The following is a 20,614-nucleotide window of genomic DNA, read 5'->3' on the forward strand; positions in this document are numbered from 1 at the left end:
ATTGTTATAAGGAGTAAATAATTGCATATGCGAAAGTCTTTATAAGATTAACCTCATATTATTTATTATACTATAAAGAAATTGATAAAAAATAGCTTTTTTATAAATTTTGTAATGTAAAGCTATGTAACATTTGTGTTGGAGAAATCTATTGATAAATTGGCACTCACATTTTAGAAAATTTGCGTTACATAAGTTTTCTTTCTTCAAGTTTCTAAATGCCATATTTAGTTCACATTATTTTATAATTATTTGCTTTTAAAACCTCTTAAGAATTTATTAATATTAATTTATAGATGTAAAAAAAGTAAATCAAGTAAAATTAATATGCCAGATAACCTTCGTATTGTTTAACAATTTTTTCCGCATGATTTTTATACTTCAAAAGACACCAAACTATTTTGTACATTTTTCCGATAGATTGAGGACTTACTCTCTGAATATTTTACCAAGTTTGTGTATTTTAGTCACAAGCTTCTATTGCGATACTAACTTTTATGATCGGAATGCTTAATAGGTTATAGATTTCTTTAATTTCCTGGAATTTTTTGTTTGTTTGTTTGTTTTTTAGTTTCATTAAGAATAAGATATACAGTGGTGGTCAAGAAATTAGCTCACTAGTCATAATCCATGTAATGTTCAAGTAGTTTTTAACTTTTTGTTTAGTTTTTCTGTGCGTGAATTCCGTTATGAACTTTAATACCATATAAAGATTCTTTATCACCAGATGAATATAGTTATGGTTTGTTTTTTTGTTTTTTTTTAAATCGAATTTGTATTTTGTAAAAAATTATATATTTAATTATTCCTATTAAGTTCTTCATTTCAACGTATGGTTGGGTAATCTTTCCGCTTTATAACTGATTCCAAACGGTGTGACGAGCTTTAAACTAGAGCTTTCCACTGAGGTGTAGGAATTAAATACCACCCTTAGTCTACTGCTTCCCACAATTCATTCAAGCTTTTAGGTTTCTTAGTTTTTACACTCAACGTCATTCCAAATGTTCTCAATAGGATTAAAATCAAGAGCTTATGTGGACCATTTTAAAATTTAACAAACTTTTTTTACTAAAAATGAAGTATAGTTTGGGTAGTTGTTGCACATTTAGTAGCATGTTTTACAAATGGTTCCATGTGATTTTTCAAAATATCCTTGGATTCATTCTATCATTGATTTTTTTAATTGGTCAGACATGCCAGGAAAGTGCCAGCTATACCATGTGTGTATTTGGGTTTCAATTTTGGTATCGGTAGACGACACCATTAAATTTGCCATCTGTTAAGTTTTGAGCGAAATCAAATTTTTACTAATTGCACCGTAGATTATTTTATCGAAATGACATAGGGTTCAATCGCTAAAGTTTTACGAATTTGAGTCTGGCTTTCAAAGTTCTATATAGATCTAACTCTAGAAAGCAAGGTTTTTAGAAGCTCTATCCCATATCCAAGTATGAGATAGAGCTTCTAAAACCTTACCGTCATCGGATAAGAAAAAAAAGAACCTCCTGCAAGTAGGCGCTAGGCCTTCTTAATTTTTTTTTTTTTTTTTTCTTTTTATACCCAATTTTTTAAAGATTTGCATTACTTGGGTAAGTTTCCCGTGTAATTTGCGGAATTAAGGTAAATTCCACTCGAGTAAAATCCAATTTCATAGAGGAAATTTTACCATAAGAATTTACTTGCATAAAAATTCCTGGATAAAACTTCCCGCTAACTGCAAAGTAAATAAAGTCAGTACAACCAAGCTTTTCAAAACTGACGATTAGTTCAAATCTGTTTTAAAATTTTTGAGATTTATGACTTTTTTACAAAGAAAAGATTTCTTTGAGCCATAATTAAGATCGCCGTCGACTTCATCTATATTATTATTTTTTTTTTTTTACTGATGCCTAGACTTTTCTTTAGGGCACTGACATAAAAAAGATGAAAAAATTGTTTCAAAATGAAAAATTTTTTTAGAATATTAAATACCCAGGTAATTTAAGGTTTGGCTGACTACTTAGGTAAATTTCTTCAGGTAAATATTTTATTACTTGGGCAGCAAAAAATTTTTCTGGAATTTGAGTATGAGTTGTTTTTCCTTTGAAATAGTCAATTTGTTTTTGTTTTGACCGCTGTAATTATGCGCTACGTTAATCAAAAATTGTTATTTGAAAACGGTGGTTATTACGATGTGCATAATATAAATGACCTCTCGTAAATCCTGTACTCTCGAACTAAAGTATTAATTATCAATCGTTATATATGCTTAAAAAAGAACAACATAAATGGTTAATGAAAAATTGTCCGATGAAAAAATCCCTATTGTTAAAGAGCATGCAGCTAACTATTCAAAACGTTATGATCAAGTTTCTTGGAGATCAGCAGACACTGACTTTGAGGCTGCTTCGAGTGCTGATGAACAGGCGAAAACAAAACGCAGCCGAATAGTTACTAAACTAGCACCTTTTTGCACAAAGAGAAACAGGAAAATAACTGCTCTTGTAGTTGTTGTTCTAACTTTCTTTGGAATTATGAGTGGTCTAATATATTTATATTACTCAAAGCCCAGTGAGCCCTTTAGATCTAGTGCAAGTGTTTCGACTGATTGCGGCCCTGTTATTGGCATTGTGGAGTCAGTTGAAGTGAATAATAGAAATTATGACAGTTATGTTTTTAAAGGGATTCCATATGCCATTCCTCCTGTTAATGAATTACGCTGGAAAGCTCCTATTGCACTAAATATTAATCGTTCCAATTGTTGGAAAGGTACTTATGAAGCAACAAAATTTGGACAAATCTGTGTTCAAAACTCTTCTGGTGTAATTGCGGGATCTGAAAATTGTTTATATCTTAATGTTTGGTCACCAAGATTGGATAGCACTGCAAGTTTACCAGTTTTTATATGGATACATGGTGGTTCTTTAATTCATGGTTTTGGGCATGAGCCTGGTTACAGCCCTGACAGTGAATTTGTAACTTCAATGAACATTGTTGCTGTAAGCATGAATTACAGGTTAAATGCATTTGGATTTCTCACTCTGAAGGAGCTCTGGGTTGAAAATGAGTCATATGGAAATTATGGCCTAATGGATCAAATACTAGCATTAAAGTGGGTTAAAAGAAATATTCAAAATTTTGGAGGTGATGCAGGTTCAGTAACAATTGTTGGTCAGAGTTCAGGTGGAACTTCTGTATTTGGACTTCTTGCTTCACCAGTTGCTGATGGGCTTTTCCAGAAAGCTGTATCAATGAGTGGTTCACCAATACTTGAAAAATCCTTTATCGATGCATCAAATGATAACATTTTGTTTGTTAAGAAAAGTAAATGTAAAAATTATTTGAATTCTTCAACCTTAAAAGATTGTTTGTATAGTTTGACATCTGAGGAAGTTTTGAAATCCATACCAAATGATGTTTATCCATATTGGTTAATGGAAGATTTATTAGATTTTCCAAAGAAAAACATTGTTGATGGTGCTTTGATTGTAGTGGAGCCTATGACAATATCAGATTCCCCCAAAAATATTAAAAGCATAAAGTTTCCTACCTCAGATAAAGTTTCTGTGTTAATTGGTTCAACTGCTCAAGAAATAGGTATACAGCCAGCTGCAAAATTTGCTGGTGCAGATCAATGGTTTAATTTAAAAGCATATATAGGAGCAAGACTTACTGAATTTTCTCCCTTATTCGCAAACATTACCTTTGATGATCTTTACAGAAACATCAGTACATTTAACAATGATGCACAATATGCATATGAAACAATTTCAAGTGATATTCGTGTTAACTGTCCAAATAATAAACTAGCAAAAGACATTTCACTAAGCGAGAAGCATAGAGTATTCAGGTATGTAGTAACTAATCATCCAAGTCAACCAGTTTCAATGAATATTTTTCCTCCTTCAAAGTATGCTGTGCATTTCTGGGATTCTACAGCCCTTTTCAACTACAAAATGACAAATAATTACTCATTGAGTAAGACAGATGAATTGTTTAAAAAAAGTCTGAGAGATAACATAAAACATTTTATGGTTTTTGGACATATGTTAAGCTCAAAATGGAGTGAAGGGAAAACAGGTGTTTTTAATTTGCTAGGACTTATTGATATTTTAGAATCTGATTATCAAAGTAAACCATGCAGATTCTGGAATGACCCTGCAAATGGATTTACTTCTTACGCTTGGATCAACTAAGTATATGTAATTGTGTGTGTGTGTGTGTGTGTGTGTGTGTACATATACATATATATATGTATATAAAATATATACCTGTTTGAAGATGTTTGTGAGTGTGTATGTGTGTATGTATGTATGTATGTATGTATGTATGTATGTATGTATGTATGTATGTATGTATGTATGTATGTATGTATGTATGTATGTATGTATGTTTGTATACATGTGTATGCTTTTATACATATATACACATATACAATTTTGTTTTTAAATATTCTGAAACTTGAAATAATGTGCATACTTACTTTTATTACTTTTCATGGTTGGTTTTGTGAGTTTTTTGTGGTTTTGTGAGTATTTTATTTTGTTCTCTAAGGTTTTTTCATGTATCCTAGTTGTTGAATACTTGTTATTCAATTACTGCAATTTAATTTGATCCTTATGTGACTTAACTGATTATAATTATTTATGTTACATAATTATCCAGTTGCAGGCTATAAAAATGCTTTTGATTTAATGAATGAGTTTTTTTGTGAAGTTGTCTTCAAAACATCAATTATTGTATTATAAATTATAATTTATAAATACTTTTGTACATGCAGGCATTCTAAATACAATATATATTTTCTAAGATTCAAAAGAATTGAAATAAGTCTAAATGTTGTTAGCATAGTATGCTTAAAAGATATAGAATTATTTCATGTATACTTAATGTATATGTTTAGTTAAATATGGTTACATAATGTCTGCGAATATGTACATGTGACAGATAAACAAATTTAAATATTAACATACATTTATAATCAATTTTGTCCTTACAAACGATTTTGCAAATGTTATTAACTTATTTTTTTAATTATATTTGTAACTGATTTTATTATTCAAATTTATGTTAAATTTAAGATGTCTTCAAACCATAAATAAAAGTGGATCTTTGATTTTTGGATCTTCAAATGCAGAGAGGGATATTGATACCTTTAATGCAAAGGGAATAAAGCAAGAGCAAAGTTGTCTTCTACTTTTGTATGTTATTGTTGGTCATGTTTATTACAAGAGCTGTATTTAAAAGGTATTGCTAAGTATTGTTCAAACCCTATGTGATTTGAGTAGTGGAAACCTCAATTGTTTCAATGTCATTATTTTTAGCATGAATTGTAGGTTAAATGCAATTTGATATGTCTCTGAAAGAGTTATTTTTATACGTGATTTTTACTTAAACGACTTTTTACTGTCTATTTATGTAATCTTATTTTATTTTCATAATTGTAAATTTTTCATTTTGACTAAGCTAGACTTAACATAAAAAGTTCTGTTTTGATGAGAAAAAAATTGCACTTTTAAATTTGATTTTAATTCGAAATTAAAGAAAAGTTAAGATTCTCTAACACAAAGCTAGAATTTATTTACTTATATTACCTTTGTTTTAGTCTGTGGTGAGAAATGGAAAATTTTTCAGATTAGACTGTTGTTTAATTTTGTTGTAAATTGTAAAGATTTTGGTACATGTTAATATGTTAACTCTTCAAATATAATCGGCTAAGCAGTTTTAAATTGTAAAAACTGAAAAACTTACAATAGAGAACAAAAATAAGAAATGATCAGTTCAGTAAATCTATTTTGCTAACAGATATATGTAGCTATCATTTGTATATGTCAAATGGTGGTAGTATAATAATATTATTATAATATCATATTATTTTTATAATAGAGATTAGTGTAAATGAAAACACGCATGTTGTCTGTCAAAAAAATACTTGGTGTAACGAAAAGTTTATGAAGCATTCGATAAAAAAGAAATGATCTATTGTTTTAGACTTTGCTTGCAAGTGTTCATATGGTGCAACAGAGGGATAAAGTCGAAGTAAAGCTTCAACATAAACTACACCTATTAACATATTCACTTTTTGTGCTAAGCCAAACGATGTTTCAATTCAACGACGAGCTCTAACAATTGATTGCTCTTTCCTGATCAATATCAAACAAGAAAACGAAATGTTTCTCCGGTCTTTCTGAAATGTGTTTGCCAAACAATTAAGACAACTCGTAGTACCCAAAGGATCACATTTTTAAAATCATAGTGAGACAATTGTAATAACATTTTTTTAAATTATAAAAACAGCAGCAATAAAGTGACGCTTACAGCAGTGGTTACATGAGCGCGAGAAGTGCGCGAATTCAAAATTTGAATTCGAAAGAGACGGAAGAAAGTGATTTGTTCTTTGTAACTAAGTTTTAACTCAGGGTGGTACATTTTAAGAAAAAATACATTTTGATTTGTGAAGATTTTTTAATTTCGCATTTGGGTATTTAGCTTATATAGGAGCGTATATAATAGGCTTAAGCTGTTACAAACAGAGTATTGTTCACTTCTTCTTTGTCTAGCGTCTAAGCCTTACATAATATTACACCAAACCGTACTCAATATTTAAATTATGCTTAAGTCATCTGGTGAAGCTAACAAACGCAAAGCAGACGCAAACTAAGTGAAGTATTCTGGCATAAATTGGTACAATCGTCATTAAAAATATGTTAATAAATATTGTTGGTTAAAAACAACTAAAACCATCTATTGTATAACGTCATCGAATATTCCAGCGTTTACCACACTGGAATTACATAACTAATCCAAATATTGTGTGATGTAATTTATTTCCATCAATATAACACTTCAATTTCCAATAGAAATCAGCCAGGAGCATCACCAAGTGAAAAAGAACATAGAAGCTTAGAAACAGAAGACATTAACTTGTTCTTGACTAAATAAGAGTCTGCGTCTCGTTATTTTCTTTATTCGAGACGATCCTAAAAGCTTTGTCCCGATTAGCGATAAAAATCGAGACAATTTTAAATTTTTAGTCGAAATCCGGGACGATACCGAGACGAGACGAGATATCCCGGACAAAATAGGAGCTTTATAATTTCCCGGATATTAGATCTTTTTAACGGGACATAACGAGACATAACGAGGAATACGAGTTAATCCTTAATGTGAAAATTAAATAATGAAATTCTGGCACAATTACCATTATTTATTTCACCTGCTATTATTGACATTGTTATACCATCTATATAAACACAGCTTTATAAAAATTAATGGCAGCAACTGAAATCAGGGGGAAAAAAATATTTTTGCGATAAGATTTAACTTTTTCCACTAAAATATCGTGTAAGAAGGGGATAAATATGTGTCCAAGGGCTAAGTTTCTGATCATTTAATATTGTTTATCGCTGAGGTCAGTATTCACTTCTAATGTAAGAGTTTGCTTTACACTCATATTTAAGGGAAAGGTTATCCAAAGTGTCTTTAACTTTTTTGATCTATAAAACATTTGACTTGTTTTAAAAAGTGCAATTCTTGCAGAGACTAACAATAGAGCATGATGTTCAATACCTAGTTCTTTTGTTTTTTCTCTTTTCATTTGCTCTCCAAAGACCACCCATTATTTATGGGGTTTTCCAGAACCATAATGGCTACTTTTATTGGTCATAAGATTTTCTTGAAGCCATTGGTATTCTTTTTCTATAAAAGAATCATAATTTCTACCAAATTGTTTTAGTTTTTTTCTTCACTTTTGAAATAAATCTATCTAAAGTAGCATTTATTTATGTTCTCTTTGCTAACTTCTTCAGTTTTATTTGATTTCGTTAAGTAAATCCTTCCAAAATCGTAATTTATGCACTCCTAACTCGCGTATATTCGGGATAAGATCTAATCTTTTTGTTGTTGTTGTTTTTAAAATCATTAACATATATCAGAAACATTTTTGAGTACTTTGTATCATTTTTCACTTTACACTGTTTAACATTTTATGTTATTACTTCTTTGACAATTACTACATTACGTTTCCTATAATGTTTAAGTAAATAATGTTACTTGTATATTACAGGAAATACTGAAGTTGTTAAGTAATGCTATTTCAAATATCTTGCACTTCTTGAATAGTAAATATCATCATTCAAATAAAAACATTTTAACAAATTTCTAAGTAGCATACGATGATAAAAATGTTTCTTGAAACTTTATTTGATATGTTGAAACAAGTCATACTAGTAAAAAACTCAAATTCAAGAAATACAAACGTCAATGAGTCCATTAAAACCTTGTTTTCCGCCATTTTCATTTATTTTGATATAATAAACCACTGTTAAAAAATGGCGGAAGACAAGGTTTTTATGGGTTCATTGACATTTGTATTTCTTCAAAATATATATAATAAAGTTAAAAGATTATCTTAAAAGTAAATATAGACTTTAATTTAGATTAAAAGTTCTCCACTTTTACTAAATAAAAATCTCTCATTTTTTAGCTTTTTTTAAAAATAGTATTAAAATTTTTAACTTCTTTTAACCATAAAATGTAAAATATAAGTTTTATGAAAAAAACTGTTTTTAATTTTTAAATAAATGATCATTCTAATTTAATATTATTTAAAAAAGGGCACTATATTTACAAAAAAGTTGTGAGGGGTCTATTACCATTTTTTTGTTGTTTTGATTCACTGTGCGTCATTTTTGGCTGGCAAACTAAACTTGGTTGGCAAAAAATTTTCTTCACTGCGAAACCCCAAGTTAGATATCAAGTTAATGTAATTGATCTGTCTCGTAACGTTTCGTAATTATCTGGGACACAGTTTTTTAATTCCGAGACAAAGTTTAGGCCCCGGTTTATAACTTTATTACGGGACAATCGTTTCCTTTGTCTCGTTATTTTTTCCGGGAAAGTTCTCGTCTCGTTACGCTTTTCCCGGTTCATTTCGAGAAAACGATTCCGAGACGGTTAAATGATTTTGACCATTCAGTGGACACAGAGCATTCTAGTTAGTCATAGTAAAATAATTGAAACTTTTGTGAATTGTTATTTTTGTTAAAAAATGTTTATTGTTTTCCGGCACAATTGAAAAGTTAAATACGTTCTTTACTTCTAGTTTAGCAAGGCTAAAATCTCTCGGAGAGCATCAAAAATTAGATTTTGAGTCAAGTCATATTTTATGAAAAGACATGATGGGGAAGTCAGAAGCATGGAGTGGATGTAGTAGTTGAATCATTTGTTAGAAAAAAAAAAAAAACCTTAAGGAAGTTTTAGGACAGTAGCTACACGAACTTTTTAATGTCTGTTTTGTTGGGAAATTACTTCACTTAAATTAACAGCTGGATTTGTTATTTCTCGCTTCCCCGGATAATACAAAAGTTAATTTTTCTGATAGACAGAAATTATAATATAAGGCCGGGTGAATAAAATTGAGCAATTGCTTTTACTCAGTAATTGGTCAGCTTTACGTGAATAAAAACTTGAAGAACTTTACTTAAGTTTTTATTCACGTAAAATTGACCAATTACTGAGAAAATTGCTTACCTTTATGTGAACAAAAATACGAGGAAAATTGTTGAAGTTTTTATTCATGTAAAGCTGACCAATTACTAAGTAAAAGCAATTGCTCATTTTTATTCACCCGACTTATAGTTTACCCATTACAACTTAACCACTTGTAATGAGTGTTTTTTGTTAAATAAAATTTGTAAAACCTTACGGCGAAACGCACAAAACGTTCGCGTCTAAACGAGAACGTTTGTGTCACAAATAAGCACCGGCCCACTGTGCTTATTTGTGACACAAGGCAAAAAGAATGCGCCGAAAACTACTGTCAGAAGGCAAAAAAAATGCGCCAAAACTCCAAGAAACTGAGATCTTTTATTAGTCAACTATTATGAATTTGTTCGTTATGATTTGAAAATTCATTAAAAACCTTTCCTTTAAAAAATATAACCGAAAAATTTTATATTCGCGAAAATGATATGTAATGCTATTTCCGGAAAAGTTACGAAAATCTGAAAAATTTACAGTAACTTAAGAATAGTTTGTCAAAAAAATCTGTTTAGTCATTTTTTGCCGTTAATGAAATTTTTTAAAACTCACTAACCGCATGCATTTTGATTAAAATCAATTTTAAGTTATGATGACAAATCTTGACATTTTGAAATATAGTAGTTTTTTGGGAAGGCCATGCTTTGATTGGCATGTGTTAAGAAGCATTGAAAATTGAATAAATTAAACTCCTGTTGTCCCATTGAAATTTTGATAAGGAAACAAGCTTTATTTTTACATGATAATTCAGTTTATTTTGTCAATTTTTTAGTTTTTTGAATTATTTGATTGTTTTATTGATTTTGAATTATTTGATTGATATTATTTTGTAAGCACTGATATCAGTGCTAAATCTAGGCGTTTTCGTGCCATTATTTAATAAAATTTATTGGTCATTTTTTTTTAAAAAAAAAAGGTTTTTATAGGCTTTTCAAATTATAACAAACAAGTTTATATCATTGTACTAATTAAAAATCTCAGTTTCTTGGAGTTTCAGCGCATTTTTTGTGCATTCAGACCACTGTGCTCCAGGGCACTATGGGATAAAATAATAAAAATTGATCACAAAAATCAAAAATCACAATTTTTTTATTTTCAATTTAGATATAATTTTTTATTAACTAGGGATTATAGAAATTTGTAGCTAAACGAACTTTGAAAATATCTCTCACGGTATTCATATTGTAGGTTATCGAAATTGATGTTTATTAATTAAAAAAAAGAAAAAAAAAAGAAAATTTCTGAAATTTCTTGCAAAAAATTTGCACAAACAAGTAGAAGCTTTTCCCACAACACATATTTAATAGTTACAAATGTGATTCTTAGCAATTGATTGCAACTGATCAGATCTATATTTCTCCACGTATAAAACATTTTAAGAAATATTTAGAGATACGGAATTTGAGGTTATTACCATATTTTTGGTTTTACAAGACCCGCATTCTTTATAGTATCAAAAAGTATCAATTATTTTGGTACCAAATGAGAGGTGAATACTCTGGGTTTCAAAAAGGTTATATACCCCTCAAAATCCCCGTTTCACACAGAATGATGGAATTTCACAAAAACCTCAATTTGAGGGGGGGTGTAAACTTTATAAAGTCATTAAAGCCGATCAAAAAGATATTATTGAATCAAATTTGAAATTTGTTAATGAATGTAAATAAAGTTTAAAATTAAAAAAAAAATAACAAACTTGACTTATTGCCCTCATATTTGGGGCTGGGGGGCTAACATTTTGGGGTTTTTGTTGTTCCCAGTCTCCAATCACCGCAATTTTTTGCGTAGCATCCTCATTCCTTATATATATGAACATACTTAAATACGGAGTTTTCTTCATGTTTCAAAGTTGCTTAGCTCAAACATCAAAAAAAGTTGTCTACGGCCTTGCTAATACATGCATGTGATCATCTTTATAATTTGATTTTAAATCAAATATTATTTCTGAAAGCCTACATGCACAAAATATTTATTTAAGTATAACTCGTTTTTAAGTAAAAATTCTTTCTGCCCTTAATTGTCACGAACATTTGGACTTTGAAAAATTTGGTTCCTTCTGCCATGAAACATATTCCTTATCAGTAAGTATAAATGGTTCAAAATGCCTGCCTTTCTTCATAAAATTCTTTGTCATTCAAAAAACATTATGACACTACCACTATCACCTGGATTTTTTGGTGAAGAGGGAGCTGAATCTTGTAATGAGTATTATAGGCAGAATCGTAGATATCATTCTCGAAAGTGTTCTCGTAAAAGTAATTTGCTCTATGTTTTTTATCGAGCATTAGATTCATCGGACCCTATAGTGTCTTCAGCAAAACTGGATGTGAGAATGAAAAGGATTAAACATCAGGTATCAGGTGCTGTCAAAAATTTCCTATTATTTAAAAATTATGAACAAGAAGCTGATTGGGACTCTATAACTGAGGAATTAAATTTCATGGATTTAAATTTAGGTTCTCTTATTGACTATTTTGAAGACATGGACTTAGATATTTAGCAGTAAATTTTTCATATTTATTAATTATTAAATAACTGCAATATCTACCTACTTATAATATCTTATAATATAATTCTTAATGCCATAATAAAAAACCCAAACTATTTTTCATTTACTTTTTATTGAGAACATTTCAAAAAATTGAAAATTGGATGGAGTTATGCAGAAAGGAACCAACCCACAAAATCCTTTCTCAGGACTAAGTCCAATCTTCAAATCTCTAATTTTGCAAATATTCTGATGAAAACCAATATGGGGTTTTTGTAATGACATTTACAGGCATAAACAAAAAAAATAATTATCACAAACATTTTTGTGCAAAACTTGTATACTTTTGTCCCATAGTGCAGGGCTAAGTATTATCTCCAAGCTTCTTCATTTCTAATTTGATAAGTCAAGTTTTTATATAATTTTTTATTTAATTTCTTCTCAGTCATGTGCTTCCGTGGCGCAATTGGTTAGCGCGTTCGGCTGTTAACCGAAAGGTTGGTGGTTCAAGCCCACCCGGGAGCGACTTCCCTTTTATGCACGCAAACTTTAAATTCATTTCATGAAAATTTATTAAGAGAATCTCCTGTTTTTTCATTTTTGCTGCAATAATAGTCAAGACGAGTGGGGTGTTAAATGAGTTTCTCCCTCCCCCCACCCACCCCCTGATTTTATAATTGATTCTGATAGAGAATTTTATGCTGATTAAGAATCGAAAAAAACATGGGTCTCAAAATTAATGGAAAGTGCTCTAAACTGAAGTTGAAAGTACAAAATTATGCGACAAATCCCAAATATTCACCATCTTGAATGAACAAACGTTACGGTTGATTTTGTTCTCTAAAGCAAAACTTGTCAACCTGGTTTTAATTATTAAAAAAATGTTTTTTTTGGATTATTGTAGGCGCGAAATTTCTTCGAGTTTGGTTAGATATACAAATGAGCTATAAAACATCTTACTATTGTGAAAAATGAAATTCTTTCTTGAGAACTTTACTTTTATTAAAGAATTTAAGACAATTTTTTTTGATAAAAATATTCATTATTATTTAAGAAAAAAGTAATAGAAAAGATGAAGCTTTATTGAATAATAAAAGTGGAATTTTTAAATCTTTTTTTGCAAAAAAGTTTCTTAATGAAATTGGCTATGAATATAACCGATTTTAATTAGCAAGATCCAAGGCAATAAGGTCATTGCGTTTGTTTGTTGGTTTTTGAAGAGCTATGATATGTTGATAAATGAAGAAATAGAAAAATTATTTTGAAACGCTCCTTTTTGTATGACAGACATAATAAAAATAAATTTTTACGGGGGGTTAATTTAAAGTATTAAAAAAAGTCTATAGTTTTAAATATATATACTTTGCTCATAAAAAATTTTGATTGCTTTAAAATTCGTTTTAATATATAATTAATAAAAGAATTTTTCAACTTATTCCATAAAAACTTTAAAAGATATTTTAGACAACAAATTAAGAATCCTAGTTAAAGTAAATTGACGTGATAATTTAAATGTGAATATGAATTCTCATGTTCTTTTTATTCGAAGTCTTCACCATAATAAAATAAAAACCAGGTTGTGAATACTTTGAAAAGATAACTTTTAGACAAAAAAAATCATTATTCAAAATGGTGAATATTTGGGATTTGTCGCATAATTTTGTACTTTCAACTTCAGTTTAGAGCACTTTCCATTAATTTTGAGACCCATGTTTTTTTCGATTCTTAATCAGCATAAAATTCTCTATCAGAATCAATTATAAAATCAGGGGGTGGGTGGGGGGAGGGAGAAACTCATTTAACACCCCACTCGTCTTGACTATTATTGCAGCAAAAATGAAAAAACAGGAGATTCTCTTAATAAATTTTCATGAAATGAATTTAAAGTTTGCGTGCATAAAAGGGAAGTCGCTCCCGGGTGGGCTTGAACCACCAACCTTTCGGTTAACAGCCGAACGCGCTAACCAATTGCGCCACGGAAGCACATGACTGAGAAGAAATTAAATAAAAAATTATATAAAAACTTGACTTATCAAATTAGAAATGAAGAAGTTTGGCGATAGAAAGTTCCGCCACAGTGGTCACTTTTTCCTGATTTCGCTCAAAAATCTATTAGTTTAATAAAAATAATATAAATTTAAATTTGAACATAATAGTTAAATAACACAAATTTAAATTTGAACATAATAGTTAAATAACACAAATTTAAATTTGAACATAATAGTTAAATAACACAAATTTAAATTTGAACATAATAGTTAAATAACACAAATTTAAATTTGAACATAATAGTTAAATAACACAAATTTATTTAAACTAATGAAAAATAAAACAACTTTGTAATAGCTCATAATCTGATGAGCTTTCTAAACGAATTTGTTCTCCAAACGATGTATTGATGGTTCCTTTAAGAGTGCAAATATTTTTAGCGAAAGTTTTTTTTTTTTGCTTTCTTGTACTTTTTTCTATTTTGACTAGAAGCTTCAAGAAATTTAAGGTCACTCATATCCATCTATGATTTAAATGACACCAAAATCCATAATTTGTTATAGGATAACCAAAAAGTTCGCTGTAAAATATGAGAAATTCATCCGTTATTAAGGAAAGTTGAAAAAAAAAAAAAAAACAGAAGAAAGAAATCAAAAAGTAAATCTTGAACTATCAAAACTAATTCGGTAAACTCCGCCGTCCTTCTTTGCTCATTTTGATTTTTCATTGGACCAATTTATTTAATCACGTTAAAAGTATGCATCCAGAATATATATAGAATATAATACTTCTTCAACGTCAACACAACAGCCGATTACACAGTTTAGTGGTTTTACTCATATTCCAGGACCAATAATAGCAAAGAGTACCGACAATATGTATTCATGGATAGAATGGGTGACTTGTGGCCTTAAACCATTTTCATTTGTAGAAAACTCTCTCACGCAAAATTACTCTAAGTTCGAAAATATTTCCATAAAAACCATGAAAAGTACTTGAACTTGCTGACAAAAAAGGTTGAAGTAGAAATTGCTAACATAGTTCCAGAAAGTTTCGCAGTTATTTTTGATGGATGGTCAAACGGAAGTACGCACTATGTGGCATTCTTTGTATCATATCCTAATAATGTCAGTGAGAATGAGTACAGTATTGCATTAATTGCCTTTTCACCTATGGGAAACGAAACAGAGTTTACAGCAAAAGCCCACTTTGAATATTTGTCATGGGTTGACTTCTCTTTGTGCTATTCAAAGAAACACAACTAGATGGTCAAGTACTTCAGAAATGATAAAGCGATATTTTCGTCTTAAACCATTTTTCACCGAAGGGAACTTTGATAAAATGCCCGAGCTAATAGATTACATGTTGTCTGCCAGGGAAGAAAATGATCTTTAGTTGCTAAACGAGACTCTGGAAAAATTTAACTCAGTAACCATTGTACTTCAAAGAGAATCTATTGACATTTCAGAAGTAATAGTTTTATTTCATGAAATAATTAGACACGATGTTAATATGGGTACATATTTATCTTCAAATGCAGATATTATTCATTCTAAAACATTTGAAAGTGCGCTAGTTAAAATATTGAACAACAGAGAGTACGAACTATTTTTAAACGAAAAGGAAAGTTTAAATAAAATTCTAAAGCAATCTGAGATCACGCCAGCTAGTATTGATCATGATTTAGACTTTGCTACTAAGCTGCTAAAGAAAAGAAAATCGGAAAAAATGTCTTCGGATTCAAGATATGTGAATTGCAAGTTTCTGGTGCCAACGTCAAATGTTGCGGAAAGATTTTTCAGTGCGGAAGGTTACGCAATTGGTCATTTGAGACATAATATACTTCCATCCAATCTTGAAATGCAAATGATTTTTGTGTGTTAACAAACGGTTTTGGGACAGAAAAATGCTCTCAGATATTATGATGAATAATGAAAATAACTGATTGTTTTAGTGACTTACTCTTCAAATAAATTTTGCTTTTCAATTTATTTTTTATGAGTTCTTACTAAAGACGTACTTTAAACTGGAATTATACATTACAATGTAATGTATAATTCTAGTTTAAAGTAGGGTAAGGTTGCCAATATTGTACCCCCTAAGACAAAACTAAAAAATGTAGGTAATCTACTGAGTAAAATCCATGTTTTTACTGAGTAAAAACATGGATTTTCAATTGGATTTCATGATTTAGAGATTGTTTGTTGTAAAGATGTTTAAAAAACTCAAAATTTAAAAAGCCTTAAGTCTCGAAGAATCAAATTAAAAAAGAGTACAATTAAGGAAACTAGATCCTTAATTGTACCATTGTAATCCAATATTGTACCACTTTCTTAATTTCAATTGCTTTATAAGCTTTGCAAATAATTTATGATTTTAGACTTAAGGGATTTAAAGAACTGATTAAAAGGAATGGTTTTTATAGAATCAGCAATTGGAAATATTCTGATATAACATAACATAACACCTAACTGCCCATAATATAATGAAATGAAGTTTTTTATTTAATAAGCTCTATGCAACTTGAACTTTTTTTTCTTCCGGAAAATGCCAAAAACAGGTATCACCACATATGGTGCAATTTTTATTTAAATTGTATGTTTACCAATGGTTAGCTAAGATTAGAATAGAGGAGGAAGGTAGGTATTAAAGATAGTTATACTAAATAATGTAAAACAATATATACTATATCTGTTTTAAAAATAACCACACTAAATAATGTAAAATAAAATACATAAAGACATTATTTTTGGCAAAAGTTTCAGATATATTGTGTCTGTTTTTGATTAACACCTGCACAGCCAACATGACACCAGCCTTGACATATTAGTAAAACTGAACTAGAGAGTGCATCTTTTAAAGGACTTGCTTGTCAATACAAGAGTAATACTAAAATTTTTATTTTTTTGTTTAAGTGGTAAAGTTCGTATTGTAAGTATGGATATTTCTCTAATTGAAATCTCAAAGCGTTTTTTAGCGGTCAGAATGGTTGCGTCGGTACAATTTAGGACATGCCTTGAGGTACAATTTACGCAACTAATCTATGCAAAACAGTTAATTAAAAAGTTTGACAACTAAAAATAAGATATTTTAAATTCTAGGTATTTATTTTGAATTTAGATAAATTATGTTCTAACATAAATACACTGAACGAATCATATCTTCTGCTTTTTTTAGTGAAATACGCTTAGCCATAAAACCAAAAATAAGAAATCTCCAATAACAAACCAACAAGAGCTTACTCTGGCCTTAATGCAGTCGGATGACAAAAAAAAAAAACAGTTGACTCCTTAATTTCATTCAGCAAATATAAAAATAAATTAAAAAATTTTTTGTGGGTTGTAAAAATAACGAGTTATGTTAAAAGTACAATATAGGCATCGGTACAATATTAGCAACCTTTCCCTTCGTTATTGCTTTAAATATATATATATATATATATATATATATATATATATATATATATATATATATATATATATATATATATATATACATATATATATATATATATATATATATATATATATATATATATATATATATATATATATATGTAATGATTACATATATATATTTAAAGTAATAACCCAACAATATTAATCTTTGACGTATGATATTTAATAAAAAATGATAGTTTTATGTTCTGTTTTTAACATTTTTAGACACTTTTAAAAACCAATAATTAATTGCAATTAATTGGAAAAATTGATTGAATTGTTCAAAAATTGCAATTAATTGATTGCGCTGAATAATAATTGCAATTAATTGGTAGCATATTTTTAAACAATTAAATTGCAATTAAATTTTCCCTGCCCTTGGATGGAAGGGAGGAAAATTATTATTTTTTTTAATGTAAAAATTCCTTGTCTTACTTTCTCACCACTCTCCTTAATTTGATGTGGTGATGATTTCATGACCACATCAAATTAAGGAGAGTGGTGATGGATATAAATACTACTACTTAAAAATGTAATCTACTCCTTTCATCAATCTTCGCGCCAACTCACCCAGATTTTTAGTATAAAAACAATAAAAGAACTGCCAAATCGCCTAAATTTTTTGAATAAAAACTATAAAAGGCAGTGATAGAGACGAGATTCGAACTCGCGCCACCGAAGTGACTGGTGCCTTAAACCAGCGCCTTAGACCGCTCGGCCACTCTACCCATGAATGTTAATGGTCTTTAATTTAAAATATTACAAATTCAATAATTTACAAGAATTTTCTAAGGATAGGTTTGTTTCATAAGTTTGTTACCGTGGTGTGAGGTAACGAAGTCCTAATTTATGAAATGACAAATTTCGTATATATAAAATAAACGTTTGGGGAAAAAAAACTTAGTTATTTTAACTACAAATCTAGTTAGTTAAAATAACTAAATTTTTTTCTCTAACTATTTATTTTATATATACGAAATTTATTTCTTAAAATAGGTCTTTCTTAAAGCATAGGACTTTGCTAAGTCATACCACGGTAAATTTATTTAGCATTTTTGTGAATTTATGTTTGGTTATAAATAATATTATTTATAAATGGTGCATATATGTGCAAATATGTCAAAGTCTTGAATGATGTGGTTTGTTTTTTCTGTACCTAATAAATTATTCTTATTTCACGAAGCTTTCAGCTGATTCGCAAGTTTGCAGTTGTTGATTTGTTATTAACAAACTTGACGTTAAATACCCGGTATATTGGACATTTCAGACAACAGATACACTATACTCTTCTGCAAAGAAACTGACTGATATGGCAGTGGCGGTTATGAGATTAACAATATCCAGCAAAGGAACCCGCTGAACTGGAGAGTCGCCCCTTCTGAACCGTACCTTCAATATGGACAGCCGCCTAATTTAAAAACCACGAACTCTTTTACGAGTTTTGCGATCATAGTATCAAAGAGTAATATCCATCTAAGTAAATCAAACACGAGAAATGGACGTCATCAAGTTACGAAGAGATGAGCATTTTATTTGCCTATGTGCATTCAAAAATGATTGGTCGCTTTTTTACGTCACACAAATGTCAAGTTAATTCAGTTTTTTTGCTGAATTTATTATTTCAAACTTAATTTTAAGTAACTTCTTACTTTTTTGCTTCAACTTTTCAACTACTTATGTGGTTCTACCTACTATATGGACCACGCACTTTCCCTAAAATGTATCAGTTATTTATGAACATTTCAAATAAATCTTTAAACATTCCTTAGCTTAAAGTGTAAATTCTCAGATTTACTATCTGGCTTTTTGAAGAGATATAAACTTTATTGCTTGGTTTTTGTTTTTGTTTCTTCTCAGTTATGCTCTCCTACGGAAAATGATAAAAAGAATACTTTAAAGAGTATTTATAAATGCTACGCAGCTGTTGTAATATAGTTTTATTTTATCTGGTACAACTCTTTTGCCTGTATGAGAAAGAGAGCGTAAGCATATGTATTCATAAAAGAGGTGTTTAATCTTGTTTGTTGATTTGTTGTCTAAAAAAAAATAAAAAAACATCTTTAAAAAATGATTTTCCATTGGTTAATTTGGCCAATAAAATTTTCCAGTGAAGGAAAAAAAAAAACCTTTACAATACATTAATCACTATCAAGTTCAGGCATCATCTTCATCAATATCTAACAAGTGTGTTACAATTCAAATAAAAAATCTTTTTAAACAAAAATGTACAATCAGCTCTTAGCTTTGAAAAAAAGTTGTGAAAACTTGGCAACTTTCACTTTTTTACTTAAAGCTACAGTATAATGAGTCCACTACCACGTTCTTATAAATAGTCTAATTTCATATAAAATAATTTATACGAACAGTCATTCAATTATGATTGACATAAAGCGAATTTATATCTGCATTTTAGACAAAGTTTTTCACCTGGCACTATAAATTTGTCTTTACTGCATAGTGACTTTCCTGTATTCAAGTTGATTTCTTAAAGACTGCTTGTAAAATAAAATGAACCCTTAATATCTATTTTAAAAAAATGTCAAAAAAGACATCTAAAGCTGAAAGATCATTTAGATTAAAAACAAAATTATTTTTAAATTTCTAACATTCTACAACTTCGAATTGGGTTATTTTCTCAAAAATTGTCAGTACCAATTTCCAGCCAATATCTTCCACTATAGCTTGAATTATTCAGGAAAAGGTACCACTAAAATATCCACAATGGAGAACGTGATCCTAAAAAATGACATATTCAGTCTAAAGTTCAAAATGGCATGTTTGTAGTGAGACCAAAACCATCTTTTATATTAAGACGATTTGACAACTCTTTTTTTCTCTGAAAAAAATTCAAGCCCACAAGAGTTGGGCAACTCCAGTAATTATTGAAAGTGTAACCCATGGTAAAAAAACAGAAAATTTGTCTTCGCCATTTTAAAATCAAAAAATGACTTTTAATGAATCTTGTGGTATTTTCTCTATAAATTTGGAGTCAGCAGCCTCAAAAATTTTCAGCTGTTTTCTTCTACTAGAAATTATTTTCAAAAAAAGGTGATGCTATAAAATCCATCATAGCAAACGTGGACAAAAAAAATGGCATTTTAGGCTAAATTTCAAAATATAACTTTTGAACCATTTGGAGTTGGAAGTTCAAATTTTACGTTCTTTCATATTTCTTTGA

The 20,614-nt window shown here is 29.3% G+C and overlaps 1 protein-coding gene, 1 long non-coding RNA gene and 3 other non-coding genes across 5 annotated transcripts; 3 read left to right on the forward strand and 2 right to left on the reverse strand.

Moving 5' to 3' along the window:
- The first annotated feature begins 300 nt into the window (after window positions 1-300).
- On the forward strand, window positions 301-4,674 carry LOC145191679 (juvenile hormone esterase-like). Its single transcript, XM_080068830.2, has one exon. It carries the CDS (start codon window positions 2,268-2,270, stop codon window positions 4,173-4,175), a length of 1,908 nt encoding a protein of 635 aa, XP_079924956.2. The 5' UTR covers window positions 301-2,267; the 3' UTR covers window positions 4,176-4,674.
- Window positions 4,675-5,055: 381 nt separating this feature from the next.
- Window positions 5,056-6,438, forward strand: LOC149882111 (uncharacterized). The gene is made up of 2 exons (XR_016445253.1): window positions 5,056-5,226; window positions 5,971-6,438. It is a non-coding gene; the product is annotated as an uncharacterized LOC149882111 (long non-coding RNA).
- A 6,020-nt stretch (window positions 6,439-12,458) lies between these two features.
- Window positions 12,459-12,532, forward strand: Trnan-guu (transfer RNA asparagine (anticodon GUU)). Its single transcript has one exon. It is a non-coding gene; the product is annotated as a tRNA-Asn (tRNA).
- Window positions 12,533-13,916: 1,384 nt separating this feature from the next.
- Window positions 13,917-13,990, reverse strand: Trnan-guu (transfer RNA asparagine (anticodon GUU)). The gene has a single exon. It is a non-coding gene; the product is annotated as a tRNA-Asn (tRNA).
- A 4,092-nt stretch (window positions 13,991-18,082) lies between these two features.
- Trnal-aag (transfer RNA leucine (anticodon AAG)) lies at window positions 18,083-18,164 on the reverse strand. Its single transcript has one exon. It is a non-coding gene; the product is annotated as a tRNA-Leu (tRNA).
- Window positions 18,165-20,614: the final 2,450 nt, after the last annotated feature.

The sequence above is a fragment of the Hydra viridissima genome, unplaced genomic scaffold (assembly GCF_058129835.1).
Source record: "Hydra viridissima isolate aposymbiotic clone 2 unplaced genomic scaffold, HvirCarnegie_v1 scaffold_11, whole genome shotgun sequence".
NCBI classification, from domain to species: Eukaryota; Metazoa; Cnidaria; class Hydrozoa; order Anthoathecata; family Hydridae; genus Hydra; species Hydra viridissima.